The sequence below is a fragment of the Panicum virgatum genome, chromosome 4N (assembly GCF_016808335.1).
Source record: "Panicum virgatum strain AP13 chromosome 4N, P.virgatum_v5, whole genome shotgun sequence".
Lineage (NCBI taxonomy): Eukaryota > Viridiplantae > Streptophyta > Magnoliopsida > Poales > Poaceae > Panicum > Panicum virgatum.
This window is the reverse complement of record NC_053148.1, coordinates 27,692,290-27,714,970: the sequence shown is the minus strand read 5'-3', so window position 1 is coordinate 27,714,970 and position 22,681 is coordinate 27,692,290. Positions and strand designations below refer to the sequence as shown.

The following is a 22,681-nucleotide window of genomic DNA, read 5'->3' as shown; positions in this document are numbered from 1 at the left end:
TAAATGTTGGGAAAATTTTAAAGTTAAGAGAAAATTGTTGTTTTATTATTACTTTTAATCACATCCTAAAATCTAACAATTTTAGGGTGTGACACCAGCTGACGGGAATCAAATGCTCGAGGTGCACGAAGAGAGGCCATGCCATGTGGCTTCAAAATGCGTTTGTATATTGTGTGATTTGTGATGGTATTGACCATGTAAATCATAGATGCCCTTTGCTGAAAAAAAAATAGGCCAGTTGCACATGCTGTTGGGTATGCGGTCCATGGACTGAGTTTTTACCATATATCACATTCACCTTTGCCAAGATCCAAAAAGGAATCTAAATCAGCAATTATCTCAGTGGTTGGTGAAGCACTTAGTAAAGAGCAAGTGGTGTCCCAGCTTCAGAGAATTTTCCCTGGGAAATGGGTGTGGAAGTTATTTGAACATGAGCAGAATGTTTACATAACCAAGTTCCCATCTAAGAGTGATCTGCATAGGGCCATTGCATTTGGAGGTGCTGATGTTAAAGATGTAAATGGGGCTCAAGGTATTAGACTTAAGTTTGACGTCTGGACTAAAAAAGAGGAAGGTTTCCTGTTGCCTAAGGTGTGGGTTAAGGTGTTTGGAATATGCAAGTCCCTGAGAGGATTCAAGAACCTGTAGGATGTGGGGTCAATGTTAGGTTCAACTCAGATGGTGGACATGGAGACAATTAGGAAACATGACTTTGGGAGAATTCAGGTGGCTGTTTTGAACCCAAACCATATACCTGCTCACTTGGATATAGTGATTGGTGACCACTATTTCGAGTTAGAGTTTGAAGTGGAGAAGATAGGGGTGGATGAAAATAGGTATGAAATGGAGATAGGCTGGGTGGGTGGAGATGATGATGGGGAAGGGAATGAAGAAAAGAGATTTAAGAATGATGGCTCAGAATCTAGGGATCCTAAAAGGCAGAAAAATTCTGGTAAAGTAGAACAAGAAGGAGAAAAAGAACACGAAAGAGAAGGTGAGTACACGGAGAACATTGGGCAGAATTGCAGTCTGAGCTTGGGATCGGTTGCGTTTCTTGAGAAGGTGAATAATATGTCAGAGGAGGTGTTTGAGGCTTTCCTAAGGAAGAAAGCTGATGCAATTCTTGATGGAGTGGTGAGTAAAATTGTGGGTGAAATAGCAGATAAGGTAATAGCAGAACAAAATGAAGTAATGGTCAAAAAGGAAGAAGAGTGGAGTGAGCCGGACGGCGGTGCTGAGCTTGAAAAGGAGAATAATCTACCTTCTGAAAGTCAGGAGCCACCTCAATATAGTTCTGAAATTGAACAAACAGTAGTTAGTATCGGGGGCTCACAAGAAAAAGAATCTCATGGAAGTCAGATCTTTAAACAGCAAAATTCTGAAGAAATGGAAAAAATGAGGTTGGGAAGAGCATTCCAATGGTGGCAGCAATTTCTGAGGCTGTGGTGTCACCAACTCAAGCAAGTCCAAGACTGGTTGGGGTTAGCTGATGAGCATGTTTTGAAGAATGCAGAGAGAAGAACTGCAGCAAAGAATCTGGAATCTAAAGGTAACAACCTTTCACAGTCTTTATTTTGTTTAGATAAAGATGTTGTTTCATCTAATTTATTACAATTGGGCATTAGGGCTCAACCTGAGTCAGTGCATTCTCTTTGTAAGCTAGCTTTTGATAGCAAAAACTGTATAGGACTTATGGGGGTGAATGAACCAGTTGAATTAGAATTTCTGGAAGAAGAGACTGAGGATAGTATAGAAGAATTAGAGAAATGTGCTTTAAAGGAGTTGTGTAGGGAACTCTTAAAGGTGGTTTTTAATGAGGATAATTCCTTATCAAAGCTAACTCAGAAGAGTGGGAAGAGTCTACAAGTCAAATGCTAAGCCATTTAAAAAAAGACTTGTAAAGTAAATTTGTTCAAAAGTTCTCTTAGTATGATCAAATGAAAGGATTTTTTTTTAGAATAGCAGAGGTCTTAGTGACTTGGCTAAAATTAAATTTCTAGATGATACAGCTAAAGTGAAGAAATTGGATTTTATAGCCCTTCTGGAGACAGGAAAGGACTTCAGCCAATCAATACTTAATGGCATGTGTGGTGGAAAAAAATTCCTATGGCACTGGACTGAACCCCATGGCAGGTTAGGAGGTATCCTAGTAGGGGTCAATTTGGATGAGCTGGAAATTGGTAGAATTGAGGATGGGGATTATTTTGTGAAATTCAGACTTAGATGTAAAAAGGACAGTTTCCAGTGGGTTTTGGTGGCTGTTTATGGGGCAACACAACCTAACTTTAAAGAGAAGTTCCTTACTAAATTGGTTTGGACTTGTAGTAAAGAGAAGTTGCCTTTACTGGTAGGAGGTGAATTCAATATCATTAGAAATCCTAGTGAGAAAAACAACTCCAGATTTGATGCAAGATGGCCCTTCTTGGTCAATGCTATCATAGATGGTTTGGACCAAAGAGAGTTAGAGATGTCTGGTAGAAAGTTTACTTGGGCCAATTCTCTACCTAATCCAACTTTTAAAAAACTGGATAGGGTACTGGTGAGTACAGATTGGGAGCAGCATTTTCTGTTAGCCACAGTTGTTGCCCTAACTAGAGAGATTTCAGATCATACTCCTCTTCTGCTAGACAGTGGGGAACAGAATCTGGTCAAAAAATAACCTATGTTTATGTTCGAACTAGGTTGGCTTATAAGGGAAGGATTTTTTGAATTGGATCTGAGGTCTGGAAAAAGGAGAAGAGGGGCAGAACTTCCATACAGAAGTGGCAAAATAAGATAAGAAGTTTGAGATAGTTTCTAAGAGGTTGGGCAATAAATATGAATGGTGCATATAAAAAGGAAAAACACAAGTTGACGAGTAAAGCTAATTGGTTGGACAAGGAAGCTGAAAATAGGTTATTAAGCCAACAAGAACTGGATCTCAAACAATGTATTAAAGATAGACTAGCTCATCTTTTGAGGGAAGTGGAAATCAAATGGTTTCAAAGGGCAAAAACTCGATATTTGTTGGAATGGGATAACAATACCAAGTACTTTCAGATGGTGGCAAATGGGAAGAGAAGAAAAACGAGGATACTCCGGTTCAGGAAGAAGGGGTAATTGAAGGAGACGAGAACCTTAAGGAATACATTACTGGGTACTATAGAAAGCTTTTTGGCAGGAATGGCAAAAGTAATTTCACTCTAGATGAAACAGTAGTAGATAACATAGAACATGTGTCTGAGGAGGAAAATGGAGCCCTCTTGGAAGAATTCTCTGAAAAAAGAAGTAAGATGCAATTTTTCAAATGAAGCATAATAAGGCTCCTGGGCCTGATGGGTTCCCTGTCGAATTTAATCAGATATTTTGGCACCTTATTAAAGATGACCCGTGTTCAAAGACTTTTATTCTAGGGACCTCCCTTTGTATAGTCTGAATTTTGGAGTAGTAACGTTACTGCCAAAACTTCAGGAGGCAAAAGTGATAAAAAAGTATAGGCCTATTTGTATGTTGAATGTTAGTTTCAAAATTTTTACTAAAGTTTTGGCTAATAGGTTCACTAGTGTGGCCAATAGGGTTATTAAACCCTCTCAATCTGCCTTTATGTCAGGGAGGTTCATTATGGAAGTAATAGTGACATTACATGAATCAATTCATGAGCTCAAAAGAAAAAAGCAAAGAGGGCTCCTTCTAAAACTAGACTTTGAAAAGGCCTACGACAAGGTAAATTGGGACTTTTTACAGCAAGCTTTAAGAATGAAAGGATTCTCAGCTCAATGGTGTAAGTGGATAGAAAGTATTGTCACAGGAGGAAGTGTGGGAATAAAAATCAGTGATGATATTGGCAAGTTCTTTCATACCGAGAAGGGGTTGAGACAAGGAGATCCTTTGTCGCCAATCTTGTTTAACATTGTTGCTGACATGTTGGCTGTGTTGGTGGAAAGAGCAAGGAAACATGATAAAATCAGGGGAATGGTACCACATTTGGTAGATGAAGGGATGTCAATTCTTCAGTATGTTGATGACACAATATTATTCTTTGAGGATGATTTAGAGCAGGCTAAGAATCTGAAAATAATACTGTGTGTGTTTGAGGAACTCTCGGGGCTTAAGATCAACTTTCATAAGAGTGAACTTTTTTGTATGGGAGAGGCTAAGAATAGGGCATCAGAGTATATGGCATTGTTTGGCTGCAAAGAAGGAACTATTCCTTTCAAATATTTAGGGATCCCATCATCCCAATGAGTAACAGCAGGATCACCAATAAAGATTGGAGCCAGATGGAAACTAGATTCCAGAAGAAACTGAGTAGTTGGAAGGGCAAACTCCTAACTGTAGGAGGAAGATTAGTGCTGATAAATTCAGTACTTTCTAGTCTACCATGTTCATGCTTTCTTTTTTTAGAATAACTAAAGGCATTCTAAGAAAAGTAGACTATTATAGGTCTAGATTTTTTTGGCAAAATAATGAGCATAAAAAGAAACAGGTTAGAAAAATGGGGCTTACTCAATACACCTAAGTGTATGAGAGGCTTAGGAATCACTAATCTGGATACTCAAAATAATTGCCTCTTAAGCAAATGGCTGTTGATGCTCATGAATGAGGAAGGAACATGGCAAAAACTGCTTAAGAGGAAATATCTGCAAAATAAAACTTTATCTCAAGTAACCAAGCAACTGACAGACTCCCAGTTTTGGTCTGGACTAATGAATGTTAAAGACTACTTTTGGGCAAGAGGAAAATTTGAGGTTAAAAATGGGGAGAAAGTGAGGTTTTGGGAGGACTGCTGGACAGGACAAAAACCTCTGATGCAGCAGTACCCTGAGCTGTACAACATCAACAGGAAGAAGAACCAAACAGTGGCCTCTGCTTTCAGCAGCTTACCTTTGAATATATCGTTTAGAAGAGCATTGGTAGGTGAAAAACTCGAGATGTGGATCAAGCTGGTTTCGGAAATAATGCAGGTGGGTTTGGAGAATACAAAGGATCAGTTTGTCTGGATGGTAAACACAAAAGGCCGGCTTTGTCAATGTATAGAGATATGATGTTGAACAACTTTTCTTCTGACAAAAAACATCTCTTGGAAGTTAAGGGTCCCACTAAAAATTAAAATTTTCTTATGGTACCTTAAAAAAGGAGTGATTCTCACAAAAGACAATTTAGCCAAAAGGAAATGGAAAGGAGATAAAAAAATGTTGTTTCTGTAGTCATGATGGAACTATCCAGCATTTGTTTTTCGATTGTCATATAGCTAAGTTTGTTTGGAATCAATTGTATTTTACTTTTGGTATTAATCCTCCTAGGAGTGTTAATCATATGTTGGGATCCTGGCTTAGTGGTTTCTTTGCTCAGCTTAGAAAAATGATGCTAGTAGGAGTATCTGCATTATGTTGGTCTGTGTGGTTATGCGGGAATGAAGTAGTGTTCCAAAAAGTGTATCCTAACTCATATATGCAGGTACTCTACAGAGGAATTTATTGGGCAAGATTTTGGTCGCAGCTATCTAAAGAGGAAGCGATGAACCAAATCAAAAGAAGCTGTCAACAGTTGGAAGGAGTAATTCTGGAGCTGTTGGCTAAGAAGGTATGGAATTTCAGAAATAGGATAGATTTATAGTCTTTCCTTGCGTGTATCCGTGTCAAAACTTGTTTCTTTTATTTTGCGTGAGTTGAGCTCAGTCTCTGGCAGCCTGCGTGCTGTGTTTCTCTTGTATGGCTGTAGTCACTTGCTTGAGAGTGATCATGGCCGGAACTCATCCATTTTCAAAAAAAAAAAAAGATCATCCGGTAGCTCTTGAGAGGACATGAGATAATGGTCTCTTGAGGTGGAGCTGTTTGATCAGATGGATAAAAAATCCAGTGCTGAGGAGGTCTCAGATTGGAGCAAATTCTCTACATGCCATTGAGAAATATAGCTCATCCTCTATTTGCCATTAGAAATTAGCATATCCCTTCTATGCCATCGTCTATAATTTCTCATCCCCTATATGCCCTTACCTTCAAATAACACTAACCGAGCTATTAAAGGATAGGGTGAAAAGACAATAATACCCCTAGCTAGGATGAAGCATATCTGTGACCTTTATCCTACCATGCCATTAGAATCAAGAACAATGATCTTGTTATTTTATCAAGAGATGGAGGGCGGTTGTTCAACAAAATGCTAGCCGAACAGTATATAATGACAAAGTAGAGTGCGGCCAATCGGAGTGGTTTCTTTGCGTTCTGGCCCGTCAGCTGGCTAGTCTTTTGTAGAAGAATTAGCATGATGTACATATACACGATAAAAGATTTGCTAGCTTTTGGAGGATGTATATATGAATTCTTTGTATCTTTTCTTATCTCAATCCAATGAGTCAAATAAGATCGCCCTTCCAAGCTTTGGTTGTAGTAGAAAAGCAAACCAGTGACCTCTACAAAAATATTATATACGATATTAGGCATGACTCAAGTGTATATTATAACAAATGATTAAAATTAGACTAACTGGACATAGTATAGCGCCAATTCATGATTCCCTTCTATATGCACTATGTAGATCGAAACCTTCTTCATAGCGTTTTTGTGAAGTTCTGTTTGTTCCACCTTTTTCTGATGACGTGTTTTGAACTTCACTAACTCATCATGGTCGTCTATCCACTTGCTTGGCAGTTGTTCCTAGCTTTGCAAATAGCATTAGGGTCAAGATACCCGCCTTATTATTTTCTTGCATCCTGTACAATATAATTATCACAATTAATTAGATATACATATATAGTACTATAGGCCATAGCAAACAAGATATTAGTATCGATAAAGCACTTACATACACCACAGTCTAACGTGGTTTAATTCTAGTTATTTGAGGCGGAGCATGTCTTGGATGTCTTGAAAATCAAAGATTATCTCAGCCCCGGTATCAAATTTTGGTATGAATACAATCTGTCCTTGTTGTACCAACTATGCATCCTCTGCGTTTCGCTTTAAACCGTACTATTGAAATTGCCAAGTCAGGTAGAAATGGTTTACCATATTCAAATTTTCAAGGACAATATGGTAAATCTGGTACACCATTAACCCCAATGATCACATCAAACCCCCACTACTAGAAAAATGCCTTAAGGCACCAGTTGCAGATGCCCTTTGGTACCGGTTTTTTGAACCGGTACCCTGAAAGTGGTATCAAAGGCTTGGTACCAGGTAAATTAACCGGTACCTAAGGCCTCCAAAATTCACGAAAAATATTCTCTTTGGCTGGGATTTGAACTCGCGACCTCTAGCCTTGCGCATTGCTCCTTTACCATCTCAGCTACACAGTTCTTTTGATTGAGAAGGAGATGCTTTTCTTTTGAAGTAACCCATGGATGAGTCTAAGGTACCGGTTGGTAACACCAACCGGTACCTAAGGCTCGTCTAAAGTCACCGGTTGGTGGTACCACCCGGTACTAATATAAAAGTTACCACCCGGTACCTATGTAGAGCCTTAGGTACCGGTTGATAATACCAACCGGTACCTAAGGCTCATTCAAAGATTTCATCCCCTCCAAAAATACCGGTATGGAGATGAACCAATACCTATGTTTTCTAGTAGTGTCAATTTGGGGCTTGGAATAGCACGGACATCTGATGTCATTATAATTTTCCTCCTTTGACTTAGCCTTTTCAGCCTTCTTGTTTGCTTTGTTGCTGGCGTGCTATCTCGCTGCAATGTCTGACTCTTCCTTCCCGTAAGCCGATATCACTCGCGGGCACTTATGCGCCGGCTCTTCTTGTGGTGGATCTAGCGGGTACACCTGTTGTTGTTGTGGTGACGGCGGAGCCAGTGGCGTATGGTCTTTGCGGCCAGTCATGCTCTTGTGGTGGTGATAGCGGAGCTACCAGTGCACGTGGATGTGTTGTTTTTCTATCCATCTTGTTTACCCACATGGATGTGTTGTAGGCACACGTGTGCACATAAGCTCATCCAGCTTGTACTCCTAAAAAGCTTAATTTTTTTCATAAACACCAGAAAGTGCAAATATCTTGTCTGCTATCATTTTCTAATCAATTAACCTCTCTTTTTCATCAAACGTACTAATTAGCTTGTTCTAAGCATTTATGTTATATATTTAAAAACCAAAGGAGTATATATATCAGGATCAACATTTGAATCAAAGAACCACTCAAAAAAAAACATTTGTACCAAAGAAGCGGAGTCCAAGCCAAGAACCAGCCCGTGTTTGAGAGGCGGTTCTTGTAGGAGGCGGCTAGGATGGTGATGCCGCCGAAGTTGTCTGGGAGTTAACGGAATGTTTCGCTACCTGTCTGCCGAATGCTCGTTCAGCGAGGGGAGCAATGTTGGAGAAGTGTGGGATTAGAAAGATGGGCACGAAAACACACAACACAAAGGTTCGTTTAGTGGCACAAACACATACTGACATACAATTGGCAGCACATTAGGCCCTCGTAAAGAACAACAGTCTAGTTGCTGGATACTTGTTTTCTATTTTGCTTAGGAAAAACAATAAATTTCGAGTCATTGGTGAAATTGATCAGACAGTAAATTTACTTGCTTCGACTACTATGCAAATCACAAACACAAACATTCCTGCTATTATACTTCCTGGGGTTATGAAGCAGCTAGAGCGATATTTTATTGTAGGAAGTAGTAACGTGTAGAGGAGTGCGCTGACTTTTTCAAAAGTTTTTTTTTGTCTCTGACAATCCTTCCAATTGCCACAGAAATTTATAAGTTTCCATTGGAAGTGCATGCATGAACTGCCACATGTTTTTCTTTTTATTTCCGGAGGCAAAGTGGTTCTGTTGTACAAAGAATCACAAAGTATATAGAAACTAAAAAAAGTTTTCAACATTCCGTACAACAGGGTCCAATCTTTGATCTCTGACTGAGGTATTCATTCAGCTATGTTGACAGAGATTTCTACTCCATTGTAGCTACATACCATGATATAGTCTTGTTTTGGACATGGTACAATGGTGTAGACTCTACACGTCTTGTATATCAAGAGAAGCGTATACTGAAACCCTTGTCAGTTTTCGTGACATCCATGCTACCAAACTCATCAAAGTCTGAATCCGAGCCACCATCTTTGCAAACCCCCCATTCTTCCATTGAGCTGTCATCATCCTCATCCTTTGATGCTGGGACTTGTAATCCTTCTATAGGTACAGGCAAGGGTTCTTCCGTAAAGTACATATCATTCAGCAGGTCTGCAGCACTGGTCCTCTTTGCTGGGTCATAACAAATTAGTTGCTTTATGATGCTAACCTCAGAAGGTGATTTGTTAGGCAGACATGCTTCAAGGCCTGTCAGTTTCTTAACTTTGTTAAAGAAAATCTTATTGTAATCTGGCAAGTTTGAACAGCCTGGAAAGGTTTCTTCTGTGATATCGCCAAGGACACTGATGATTCTACTAATCTGATCAATATCAGATATCCCTGGGAATATAGGCTCCAAGTTCAGGAGCTCTGCCAAGATGCATCCTAATGACCAGAGGTCAATCTCGAGCCCGTAATTTGTTGATCCATATAAAAGCTCAGGAGCCCTGAACCACCTCGTACCAACACAAGAAGTGAAGGCACCAGATTCTTCACCTACGCCTTCACCATCATATGAGTAGGATGCTCGGAATGGATCATCTTCAATGTCTCCTGTGCTGCATGTGGCAAGACAGGATGCATCTCCATCCTGCAGGCTCATTTTGTCCGCATCACTGGAATTGGTTCGGAGTTGGTCCAGCTCATGCAGGTAGTCAGCTGCAGTTAGGGTCTCTGGCCCTTGGGCAGCAGGAACCAATGATTCATAATATGGAGATTCCTCTTCTGTCCCTTTTAGCACTGCTGGTTGTTGTGAAACCCAAGGTTCCATGCCTGAGTTATGATCATGTGGGTGCATATCTTGGTATGTAGAAGCTGTCTGCTGAAGTATCCTGGCCTGGGAGAGTGCATCAACCAAAAGAAACATTGTCAAAGTCGAACCAATTTACAGATGACGTCAACACAGATGTGTAAATCACACAGATACCACCAATTCTGATAAAACAGAAAGTATACTTTTAGGCCGCAAATTAAACTATATATGCTTACATTCAATTTCAAAGTAGGGAAACAAAATATGTGCATGAACCAGCATGAAGCTCGGGAAGATCTTCACCAAAATCTATGATTTCCACCACTGCGGTCACGTCAAACAACACATGAAGGCTATTATTAACTTCAATGTGTGTATGGAACAAAATCTATTACATGATCCAGCATGAAGCTCAGGAACATCATCATCAAAATAAATAAAAATTTCACCACAATAGCCATGTTCGTCCACATCCACATCCACACCACACATGAATACTTGAATCTAGAAATGGAAAAAATCTATGAATTTTGACAATTGATCAATAGAAATTGACTTTGCCCATGGGGCAAGCAGAGACAAAGATAATTCGCATTGAGAATCATGGGATGACAAGAATTGGCAAAAAAAAATGTTTGGTAAAAAAATTCAAATTATTCGAAAACAGAGGAAAAACAGAAGTCCAGACAAAAGCTGCATAACCCAAATTCTCTAGCTGTCTTTTTTTTCCCTCCACGCAAAACAACTATAGACAGAGACAGTATATATGTGATTGACAACCAACTATGATTCTGATATTTAAAGGCATGTGCAAACAATATATGAACCTCCAATCAGATTGCTGGATACTTAAGCTGGCCAATGAAGTTTATAATCTCATGTCCACTCCATTACTTAACTCTTCAAATAATAAGAACATTTAACTTTCATCTTGGAATAAGTATGCTGAAATGTTCAAAAAATAAATGCAGTTAAGAGGGCTATTTTAGACTGGCTTAAGATAAAAAGTTCCAGTTCTACAAGTGCATAGTCTTTCAATGTTCCAGAATCAAGTCCCACTTGGACATCTAAAAATTGAAGCTAAAATGGTTTCTCATCAGTTATAGCTTAAAACATTTAAGTTGAGGGAAAATTAGTTCTGTAGCACCGAAAGGTCACTGCTTCCGGAAAATACCATTGAAAGATCGCTGTTACGTAAAATACCATCGAAAGTGATAATCGGTTCCAAAAATACCATTCCATTACTTTTTACAGGTAAAGGGTACCTTTCTCTCTACTGGGAAAAATGAATTGTCCATTCTACGCTCATCTTTTTCCTCATCCTTTCTTCCCCCTCCCGATACAGCAGCAGGCAATGACATGCCATCCCCACTTTCCCGGACCTGACACAGCTGTAGTTTTGCGGTGCTGCATGGCGTGAGGGTGGCCTGGTGGGTGGTAGCACCCCGCTGTGCATCTGCACAGACCCTCATCTGCTGTTTGCTATGCTTGCTTTGCTACTGCTCGTGAGGCAGAGAGGAGCACAGCATGTGGATGGCATGGGGGAGGAATCAAGGTAAAGGAAGATGGTCTCTCTCATGTTTTCTGATTGGAGGAGCTAGTTGCTGTGGATCTACTCTCGTGGCTGTTGATTGGAACTCCAGCCAATGGATTATGTGGTGTTGCAAAAATTGACGGAGAGGAAGCATGCTGCTACTGGGGATGTGCAGCTCGGCTCATGGAGAATAAGAAAAGGAGATGAGCTGCATCTGTTCCTTTTGGTAGAACAAGGTGGTAATGTGACCTGCTACTTGTGATTGCTACAGTGGAGAAGAAGCACCTGAGATCAATGGAGAAAGCTTGAGTGTTGCTGCCATGAAGAAGATAAGGGTGAAGACGACAATTCCTGATCCATGTCAGAAAAGAAAACATCATGTTAACTGAAAAATTAAAGGACCAGTGTTTCCGGAACGGATTGTCACTTTTGATGGTATTTTACGTAACAGTGTTTTTTCAATGGTATTTTCCGGAATGATGTACAAGGGATATACAAGGTGAGATCCCTTGGTGTATGCTCTTTGCTGATGATGTGGTGCTAGTTGACGAGAGTTGGGCAGGGGTTAATAGGAAGTTAGAGCTGTGGAGACGCACGTTAGAGTCGAAAGGGTTCAGACTTAGTAGGACCAAGACCGAGTACATGATGTGCGATTTCAGCGTGACTAGGCATGAGGGGGGAGACGTTAGTCTAGATGGGCAAGTGGTGGTCCAGAAGGATACTTTTCGGTATTTAGGATCGGTGCTACAAAAGGATGGCGACATTGATGAAGATGTTAGGCATAGAATTTCAGCTGGCTGGTTGAAATGGCGGCAAGCTTCTGGCATCCTTTGTGACAAGAGGGTGCCACAAAAGCTGAAAGGCAAATTCTATAGGACAACAATTCGTCCGGCGATGTTATACGGTGCTGAATGTTGGCCTACAAAAAGGCGACATGTCCAACAACTGAGTGTAGCAGAGATGCGGATGTTGCGGTGGTTTTGCGGGCACATAAGGAGGGATAGAGTCCGGAACGAAGTTATTCGGGATAGGGTCGTGGTGGCACCAATTGAGGAGAAATTTACCCAGCATCGGCTGAGATGGTTTGGACATGTCCAACGAAGGCCTCCTGAGGCGCCGGTGCGTAATGGGGTTCTTGAGCGGGTCGATAATGTAAAGAGGGGTAGAGGTAGACCTAAACTGACGTGGGATGAGTCGGTTAAGAGAGATCTTAAGGATTGGAATATCTCTAAAGAGATAGCTTTGGATAGGAGCGCTTGGAGACTAGCTATCAATGTGCCTGAACCTTGAACTTATTTCTTTCGGGTTTCATCTCTAGCCTACCCCAACTTGCCTGGGAAAAAAAGCTATGTTGTTGTTGTTGTTGTTGTTTCCGGAAGTAGCAACCTTTCAATGCTACAGAACTAATTTTCCCTATCTCCAAAGGCCAATGCATCATATGCAATCAAAATGCATCTCTGTAGGACTATAACTTAACTCTAGAGTTCAGCTGCATCAACCATTCGTTGTATGCATTATATTGCAGCTATCCAAATTGAAAGAAGCCAATAACCAGATGCTATTGGAAATGAACACCGAACACTTTGAGTGAAAGCACTAAATAACTATCATTTTGTAACCAACCAATCTCCAGATTGTAAAATTATTCATCTAGTAGGATACAATGAAAATAAAATAAAATAAAACACTTGGACATAAACCAAGAAGACCAAACAAAGTGGTTGACTTGCTGAAATGCATGTATTTCTCTGCTCAAGTGATGACCTTAATGGGAAAGTAAACAGCTATGAGTCCGTTTGGACTTCGGATCCACTAGCTAATTGGTAATAGTAGGTAACTAATTTTAGCTATGGTGGATCCAAACGGGGCAAGCTAATGAGCACCTAAAGCCCTTGTAACTAGCTGAATAGTAACTATCCAATTACCTGGTCCAACCCAACTAACCCACCAGTGGCTAGCTGGAATTCGTTGGGTTGAACCAGCTATAATTGGATAATTACTATCTAGATGGCTAGAAGAACTTTATTTGGGCATTGGCTGGCCTCTTTTGGAACCACCCCAAGAAAAATTAGCTAACTAGAAGAATACCCCCCCCCCCCCCCCCCCAAACCAACCCAACACACACACAAACGTTCCCAATTATAGGTCGTTTTGACTTTTCCTGGTACATAGGAAAAACTATGTATATCTATAAAAGACAAAATGACCTCTAATTTGAAACAGATGAATTACATATTAGCCGGTGGACCCAAATAAGCCCTGATCCGGGTGAAGGAAATACGATATTCGCATCAATCCAGCGAAGTCAGTGTTTCTGTACATATTACATTAAAATAATATCCACGATTAACTATCAATATGCAAAATACCATTGAAATGTGCTGCTACTGTTGAGTGAAAGCGGATGATTCACACAAAACACCAGTTACCTCAAATCTACAAACCTTATGCCTCTAGCTAGAACAAATAAAAGACGAATCGGGTCTAATAAAAGTTTGAAGATGTTTACCTGACCAAAGTCAGCTACCTTGAGCATTCCGTCCTCGGAGATAAGCAGGTTTGCGGGCTTGAGGTCGCGGTGCACGACGCCGGCGCGGTGGCACGCCGCGACGCCCTCGAGCACCTGAAGCATCCACCGCTTTAGCTGAGCGCCGGCGATGCCGCCCCCTCCGCCGGCAGCGCGCCTCCTGGCGTCGCGCACGACGGCGGCGAGGTCGAGCGGCAGCCACTCGAGGACGAGGACGTCGTCGTCGCAGTCGCCGCCGGGAAAGTGGTCGAGGAGCGCGACGACGTGCGGAGAAGGGCCTACGGCGAGGAGGGCCTCAGCCTCGCGGCGGGCGCTGACGGCGTCGTGGACCTCCTTGAGCGCAACAGTGGCGCCGTCGGAGCGGCGGCGGCCGCGGTAGACGTCGGCGTAGGTGCCAGAGCCCGCGCGGCCGAGGACCTCGTAGCGGGAGGTAACGTCGGCACGGCCGTGGATGCTCCAGCTCCCACCGCCGCCGCTGCCGGAGCCGCCGCCGATCGCCATGGTATGGGATTTGGGGGAGATTTGTTCTGCCGGCTAGGCTTGTTTGATTTGGACCATCGCCTCACCACAGAACAAACAGATCAATGCAAGTCAGATGGGCTGTGCTTGCTTGGGCCACGCGGATGGGCTTGCTTGCCGTGGCTTGTCACAAGGGCCGAAAGTCAAAGCCCACTTTAATCACAGCCAGATGGGAGACCTCACCCAAACTTTACAATTTTGTGATTTTTCTTATTTTATAAAGGTAAAAGCTTTGTTACAACCGACCGTATATATGTCCGCTCGCACGGCCGCTTCCATCTATTATCTGTTCGGCGCCCCTCACACGCCCACGTGCAGATTTGGGAAGGGGGGAGAGTCGGAGAGACTAGAGAGAGCGGCTGAGAATCAAAGCATCAGGCCACACGTGCAACCTAATACGAGTCCTCGATAGCTTTTAGAAGCTAATTTATCAAAAGAACCGGTGACTTACACAACAGATTTAATCCCTTCGGTTGTCTTACATAGCAGGGGCGCACTAATCACACCTTACTCTTCAAATTTCTCGCCGGATTGGTTCAATACATTCGGTTGCTTACATAGCAGGGACACATTTGGTTTTGTTCGATCAGATATTCCTCTCAAAAAGATCTCATCCTGTTCTGCCTCGGCAAAAAGATCTCCAAACACACCAAGCTTCATTGTATCGTCAATCAAGTTCTGTTCTGGCAAAAGATCTCCACCGGCCGTCACGTCGGAGAAGGCAGAGCGCGCTCGACGAGGCTGTCGGCAGGCAGTCGGTTCGGCGAGCGTGGGGTACGATGGCTCGGCGAACACGTGGGGCTACCTGTGGAGGTGAGTGAGCGCGGCAGGTCAAGGCTACCAGCGCGGGGACATCGGAAAGACGAGCGAGGCGAGCGCGTGGTGGCCTAAGGCTGTCTGTAGTGGGTACGAGATAGCATCCGCTATCTCGCCCTGCAGTACCAATATGGAGCAAAATGTGCTGCAGTGGTGTCCGGTAAACCGGACGGTAAAATACCGGGGCTGCTCTAGCACGACAAATATGGCGCGGTAGCGAACGCTCGCGACGCGCGGACGTGGCGTGGGGCCTGCGCGGATGGGCGGCATCCCAACCGCCTGGACGGCTGTGCGGGGCGAGCGGACCGGCTGTGACAGAACCGCCTAAATTAAACCGGCTTAAGTGCGCTAACTATCATCTTAATGGTTAATCAAATTACCACGCACTTAAAACGGTGTAATCCGGTCGTCTGTTGGGTTAAGGATCGAAAAACACTGGAAGTCTCGCACAAAGACGAGCACAGATGATTACAAGCAGACAACAATTCTCAAGTTTAACTTACAAGCAGAGCTTTACAAAATAAGTTTTAAATAAATTATCAGAGTTCAACATGCAGCAAAATTTAAATAAAAGTTTAGTTTAGAAAAACAACGATAACCACGATGACGTGAGGACGTCACATCGAGCCCACCGATGTGATTCCTGGTTAGCTCCCACCAGCAGCAGTTACCTGAAAACAGGGTGACAACAAACTCTGAGTATACTAATACTCAACAAGACTTACCCGACTATGGTATATACTTAGCCGACTCCTAGTATGCAAGGCTTTTGGCTCTGGGGTTTATTTTGCTGGAAAGCGACTAATAGTGGATCCTTACTTTCAATATTTTAGCTCAAGTTTTAACGTAACCAGTACTAACTAGGTTTGCATACATATCTAGAGCAAGCATGATATATCACATTAATCTTTCCAGAGTATCCTTATCATATCATAATCATTCTATTCTCATTCCAATTCTTTACTACGATGTGACAAAGAGATCAAGGCTCTCATAACCGCGAGTCACGCCGAATCGATCCGATTTAACCTTGCAAGGTGGACCTAACCAACACGGCACGTATATGCCCCGTTGGGCTATACACACCAACCCTTCACATATGCACACCGAATAGCCGAACTGCCCTGCGACCCGGGACTGCTAGCCCCACCGATACCAACGAAGGGTCAGCCATGAGTTTCTATACTAGCTCCACTGGTGAAGACAGTATCAAGTCCGCCTACCGGTGCGCATATGGTACTGAGTTTTTACCGGTTTTGACTACCTCCTACTTCCGGCATGTGGTTAGTACTGTTCAATCCTTGATCAACACTGCCAACAACGGTACGGTCCTCAATCAACACAGACGGAGGCTTACTTTCCTTACATTCCATATCCATAATCCAATTCCTCTCCGCCCGGTCTCCATTTTTCTTTTCTCATAGATTCATTCTCAAACCACTTCGACATAAGTAACCAGGTCCTATATCTCATGAGTGACAGGAAATCACTTGACTTCTACCGAATCCTAATTAAACATGGCAGTACTAACGACCTGCACACTAGTAGAGTAACTGAGGAAACCTAGGGATCATGCATCTACGGTTCAGATGAACTCCTAGAAACATAAATGCACAATAATTATATAATAAACATTGAATACTGAAATTAAGGGTTATGCTCCGGGGCTTGCCTGGGATTAACACTAAGTCAGTTAGTTAGCTTGCACCGGCTTGATAGCATCTCCGGCCCTAGCTTGCACTTCAGTCGGTCCTTCCATCTTCTGGGTCGGTTCATCAGTACACCATCTTCTGGATCGACTCCAACATTACCCTTCAGTTCCACGCATCACACATCTAGCGTACCTAAATGAGATGCAACAATGCGGATGTCTGAATGCATGGACAATGCATCGAAAAGGGCAGGCAAGATAAGCACAAGGTTGCTATTGCATGGGCATGAGCATCTAAAGAAGTGAAGGTTAATTAAACATCACACAAGTCTACCGTAGAGATAGCAAGTACAGCAAGCATGGTACACAACTAGCAGACGATATAAATAAAGTGTTTCGCTTCCAAAAAACATTACATAAACTTATTTTGGAAAAGCTAAGACACAGCGTAAAGCAGGAAAGGTTAGACTAGAACTTCATTAACTAGCAAGCAAGTATGAGCAAGAGAACACACTAAGGTTTTCATTTAGCTTAACCAGCCAACATAAGCAAGATGGAAATAACTAGGGACTTCTATTCAACTAAAAAACACATAGAACCAAGCGATATGAAAGCAACCCATATTCTGATTCTAAACGCAACCACCTGAAATGTAAACTGAACCAAGCAATATAAAGCAAACCACATATGATCTCAAATGAGTTAACACGCAACAAAGCATTTCCTAGTAACCGCATACAAGGAAAACTAACACTAGGAACCAAACAAAAAGAAAAAACTTAACTTGCAATCATAAACTAGTAACCAAATTATACCAGCATGATAAGCTACTAAGAAGTGTAAACACAATTAACCAACATTTATTGATAATATAAAGCATTTATTTTATCCTCAACAAGACAAACTAAACCAAAAATAGATTTACACACATGTACATAGCTTCTGGTTCTGAAATTTTTACAGTGAACTAAACATGCAAAGAATAATCTATTGCATAAATTTCATAATTTTTGAACATCTAGAACTGCAGATATTAAATAAACAAGCGCAAACAAGCATTAACCATGATTAAATCAACACATCATAGAAACATCAACCAAACCATAGGTTTAATATTTTTCCAAAGTTCTACATTCCGAAACAAACCTAACCCAACTGGTTTTATATTTTTAGCATTTTTCTACTATTTACTATGTATTTTCAAAGCTTGCAACCACTTAAACTAACATTTAAACTAGAGCAAAAATTATTTAGAAACTAAAGATCAACCTGTAAGGAAAGTTGTAGATCTTAGGACAAGGAATCCAACAAATTTTATTTTGTATTTTTCTGATTTTTCTATGATTTATTATGATTTTCCAAAATTTCAGCCAATTTATTGCAAAAGAACCCTTCGCAGCACTATTCATTTGAGTCTATAGCTATGCAGAAAGCCCCCTGGACTTGTTCCAATTCTTGCACAAGGTCCCTGGGTAGAAAAGCAGAGGAGGGGGCGGTGCTTGCCGGCCGGATTCCGGCGAGGGGGCTCGCCGGCGGCTAGGGGCCCAAGGTGGAGGAGGTAGATGAGACCTAGGGCTACCTTTGGGTGGCCTCGACGTGAGCTGAGGTGGCCGGAGGGGGCGGCTCCACGGAAGCAGGCGGCCGGCGGTGGTGGTGCACGGTGGTGGCAGCGCTCCGGTGGTGGATTCGGGGCGGGCTCGGGCCTGGGAGCTTCAGTGCGCCGTGGGGAAGCCAGTGAGCGGGTCAGTTTGGGCTGACGAAGGCCGGACAGGGGACCTCCACGGCGAGTTAGGCGAAGGCGGCGACCATGGCGCGCGGCGGCTCCTTTGGCGCGCGCGAAGGGCTCGGCCCGGCTCTAGGAGAAGTGGAGCAGGTGCGGAGCGAAGCGAGGCGGCCTGGGCCGCGACGAATCACAGCGGGGCGGCGAGGGAAGGCCAGCGCGACGCCGGCGGCGGCACTCTGCTCGGCTCGAACCGGAGGAGGAAGAGAAAGTAAGGAAGAAGAAGAGAAGGCGCCCAGGGGGGAGGGGATAAGGTCGTGCGCAAGGGATAAGGCCGAGCGCGGCGTGGAGGGCGAGGATCGCCGGGCAGCGACGCTTGGAGGTCACCGGCGACGAGGCGTGGGCGTGCTGCATGAGGGCCGGGAGCAGTGAACAGAGAGAAAATGATTCAACGAAATTTAGCTCGATTTCGACCGTCCAAAACTCAAAATTTCATATAGAAACTCGAAAAATTCCAAGAATGAAAGTTGTTCAAAATTTGATTTCCTCCAACTTTTGTTTTAGGCAAAACTTCATTTGAAGATCAAATCATGGTTTAAAATTTAAAATGTTAAAACCAAAGCATTAATGTCCTATTCAAAGCAAAATTAAAAGTTTTCTTCAAATTTTGTGCTGAAACTTAAAAAACCATAAACACGAAAGTTTTTCACCACTCCAAACTCTACAAGTTTGTTTTTAGGCAAAAGTTTATTTGAGCAAGAATTTAAAAGTTATTTTTAAAACATGTTTGATTGGATTTGAAAAATATTCATCATTTCATGTGTTAACAAGCTTGCAAAAATGTAATTAAAAATATTTTATGCATGCAAAGTTAGTGTTAATGACGATACCAAACACATAATTAACCTTAACTATAGGTGATTAACACCTAGGGTGTTACAACCCTACCCCCTAAAAGAATCTCGTCCCGAAAATCAGAACGAAAGACTCTTAAGGCAAGAGGAGCAGACCAACCATCAAAGCCAGCAGGACAAAGTCAGACTAGAGAGATTGATGTTGACGATATGATCCTTTGCAGATAAAGAGTGAGAACTTAGAGAAAGTTTAAGAAGCAAGGTATAAGAAACACGATATCTCCCATGATTTTATTCGATTGGTAACTTGTCCGACTTCAAGTGTTGTATGCCCTCTCGTTCCAACAGCAATGGCATAGGTAGCTTGATCATCCCGGCATCTTCAACAAGATCGCTTGTCTACCACCTCTTAATGACGATGGTGCATTCAAGAAGACATCCGAATTCGATTCTTGCACGGCACTTCAACTAGATTGTACAAGCACGCCATGCACGATTTTCAGGTCCAGAAAGAAAAGGTAAAAGGATAATCAATGATGATGAGGCAAAGTGGTCAAGTTCTCGCAGAGTCGAGATAAAAACATCCTTCAGTGTTGAATGTTTGCAGATATCGATGAGAGTTATTTTAAGATTTATGGATACCAGTGGAAGATAGTACTGACGATTGGCTTAAGAGGAGTTTTTGGAACATCCTTGCTCAGGATTTTGCTAGTCACAAATCATGATTTTTATGCCAATGAAATGTCACTATACTTAGGGATAGTGACAGAATGTTCAAACTCATGATGCATATGCTCAATAACCACGATAATAATGGACTCTTGAGATGGATGGTCCTGCAATGCAATGATGGACTTCTCCATGCGAATGAAACGGTGCATGTGATATGATGCATTTGCCATGATGCTGGTTCAATGATGCATACACCATGATGCAAGGATGACAATGCTCTCATGTATGCATGTATGAGATGCATAAGCATGATGTGCACATGCATGAGTTGATGATGCACATGGTCCATACCCCGTAACCGTTCTCTCGTGACTAACACCTTGTTAGCTCTATACCCTCGAGGAAGGATCAACAGATAGAACACTAGTAAGGTTGCATAAAAGGGGATCGTAGTGAGTTACGTCACACATACCTAGACACCAGCGCGCTCCTAGTGGCTCAATCATGTGGTTGCAGCACACATGAGGCCCTAGGTTCCGTCGCGGCATCAGGGTCATGCAACTAAACACCACCACAAGAGAAATCAAGAGTAGCAACCCAACAACGCCAGAAGAGACAAGATAGGTTAGAGGGAACCCAAGACAACCCACGATGTTACACTTGAACGCATTCCCTTTAGTCAATCTATGGATTCTCGACGATGATGCAACGCCATGCACTAACCAATGACGTGATGCATGATTGTTGCAATGACTATATTCAAAAAGTTATTTTGTCATGAACCTTTTTAATTTATCCAAAACTACTGAGCAAGAATGGAATGTACAAGGTTCTGGTGTTAGAATCAAAATAGCCAACAATATAGATTACGACATCAATGATAGGCCGGTCATTGGTCATTGAACGATGGATTGAAGGACTTTGTTGGCAAAATCAAGGCTTAGCCACGGAAAGTAACAGTGGTTTTGTTGGAATAGGTCCAAGACATGGATCAAGAGGTTGATTTGAATGAGAAGCTAAGATTTACTGGAAAGGTTCTCACATGATCCAAAGCCACTGAGGAAGATCTTCTCAACCAAGGGCAGACTAGCAGATTGCATGGGTCTCACTACTAACAACACAAAATCTAGGTGGAGAATTAGGTACAAGCAACACATTTTGGTAAACCGACGCAACAAGCATGACAATCAAACAAACTCAAGATATGCTATGATGCATGCACGTTCTATCATTCCTCATGAAACAATTGCCAATAACTAGGCATACGGGGACAACCGGTGGCACAATACGTACTCTCCCTATATATACTAGTCGTTCTTACGTTCAAAACTTACGTAACGTGATTAGAGTACCTGCAGACAAACACAAGATATAAAGGGATATATAAATCCATTTCTGGACCCTTCGTGCCAGCACACACGAACGGCCCCCATGTGTCCTACGCCACTCGGGTAACGCATATGCAGTTTCCCACATATTCACCCATATATTACCATCCACTATAGAGATGGCACCCAAACGTTCGATGCTGAATGGGTAGCGTTTCATATGTTACCGAGGCAACATATTCACTTCCCGTACAAATCACATTACGGGACACCCAAGGGTAAACGTGTCCCAAGGTACACGATCATGACCAACCGCATGACGGGTCTACACCTCGTAACATTGCCTTACGAGATGGCCGTGATTACAATCACACGGTGGGAAATCCGCACTCCATATCTAGCGGCAGATGGCGACAACTCGTTTGAATGGAGCCTTATCACCTCCTCGTATGCTCATCATACGGGACCTGTGCATGTATGAAACACGTGGGCTATTCTAAGGACTATCAGAACACTCACCTTGCTTACCTCAGCGTAGGTGCGTCGTTACAGAATAACAGTTGTGCACAAAAGTAAGGTTTAACAGAAAGTAAAGAGCTGGAAGTGCTGGAATAAAATAGATATATAGATGCCACCATAACTAATAAAACCTAGATAGGGCATACGAGCTATCTATCTTATTCCTTAGCGCAACTAGCGTCAAACTTTTGAAACCGAACATTTTACAAGCCAAAAAGTTAGTTTTAAACTTAATTAAGCATACAAGTAATCATCCCCAGTGTGTTTCGGCTCTGATATCAGCTGTGACAGAACCGCCCAAATTAAACCGGCTTAAGTGCGCTAACTATCATCTTAATGGTTAATCAAATTACCACGCACTTAAAACGGTGTAATCCGGTCGTCTGTTGGGTTAAGGATCGAAAAACACCGGAAGTCTCGCACGAAGACGAGCACAGATGATTACAAGCAGACAACAATTCTCAAGTTTAACTTACAAGCAGAGCTTTACAAAATAAGTTTTAAATAAATTATCAGAGTTCAACGTGCAGCAAAATTTAAATAAAAGTTTAGTTTAGAAAAACAACGATAACTACGATGACGTGAGGACGTCACATCGAGTCCACCGATGTGATTCATGGTTAGCTCCCACCAGTATCAGTTACCTGAAAACAGGGTGACAACAAACCCTGAGTATACTAATACTCAGCAAGACTTACTCGACTATGGTATATACTTAGCCGACTCCTAGTATG

General features: G+C 42.4%; 2 protein-coding genes across 2 annotated transcripts; one reads left to right on the top strand and one right to left on the bottom strand.

Moving 5' to 3' along the window:
* Positions 1 to 165: 165 nt before the first annotated feature.
* On the top strand, positions 166 to 5,575 carry LOC120671105. The gene is made up of 2 exons (XM_039951344.1): positions 166 to 1,549; positions 5,437 to 5,575. The coding sequence occupies exons 1-2, from the start codon at positions 661 to 663 to the stop codon at positions 5,484 to 5,486; spliced, it is 939 nt and encodes a 312-aa protein (XP_039807278.1). The 5' UTR covers positions 166 to 660; the 3' UTR covers positions 5,487 to 5,575.
* Positions 5,576 to 8,702: 3,127 nt separating this feature from the next.
* LOC120669968 (cyclin-dependent kinase F-1) lies at positions 8,703 to 14,424 on the bottom strand. The gene is made up of 2 exons (XM_039949904.1): positions 13,851 to 14,424; positions 8,703 to 9,891 (listed from the first exon to the last, which is right to left on the bottom strand). The coding sequence occupies exons 1-2, from the start codon at positions 14,367 to 14,369 to the stop codon at positions 8,959 to 8,961; spliced, it is 1,452 nt and encodes a 483-aa protein (XP_039805838.1). The 5' UTR covers positions 14,370 to 14,424; the 3' UTR covers positions 8,703 to 8,958.
* Positions 14,425 to 22,681: the final 8,257 nt, after the last annotated feature.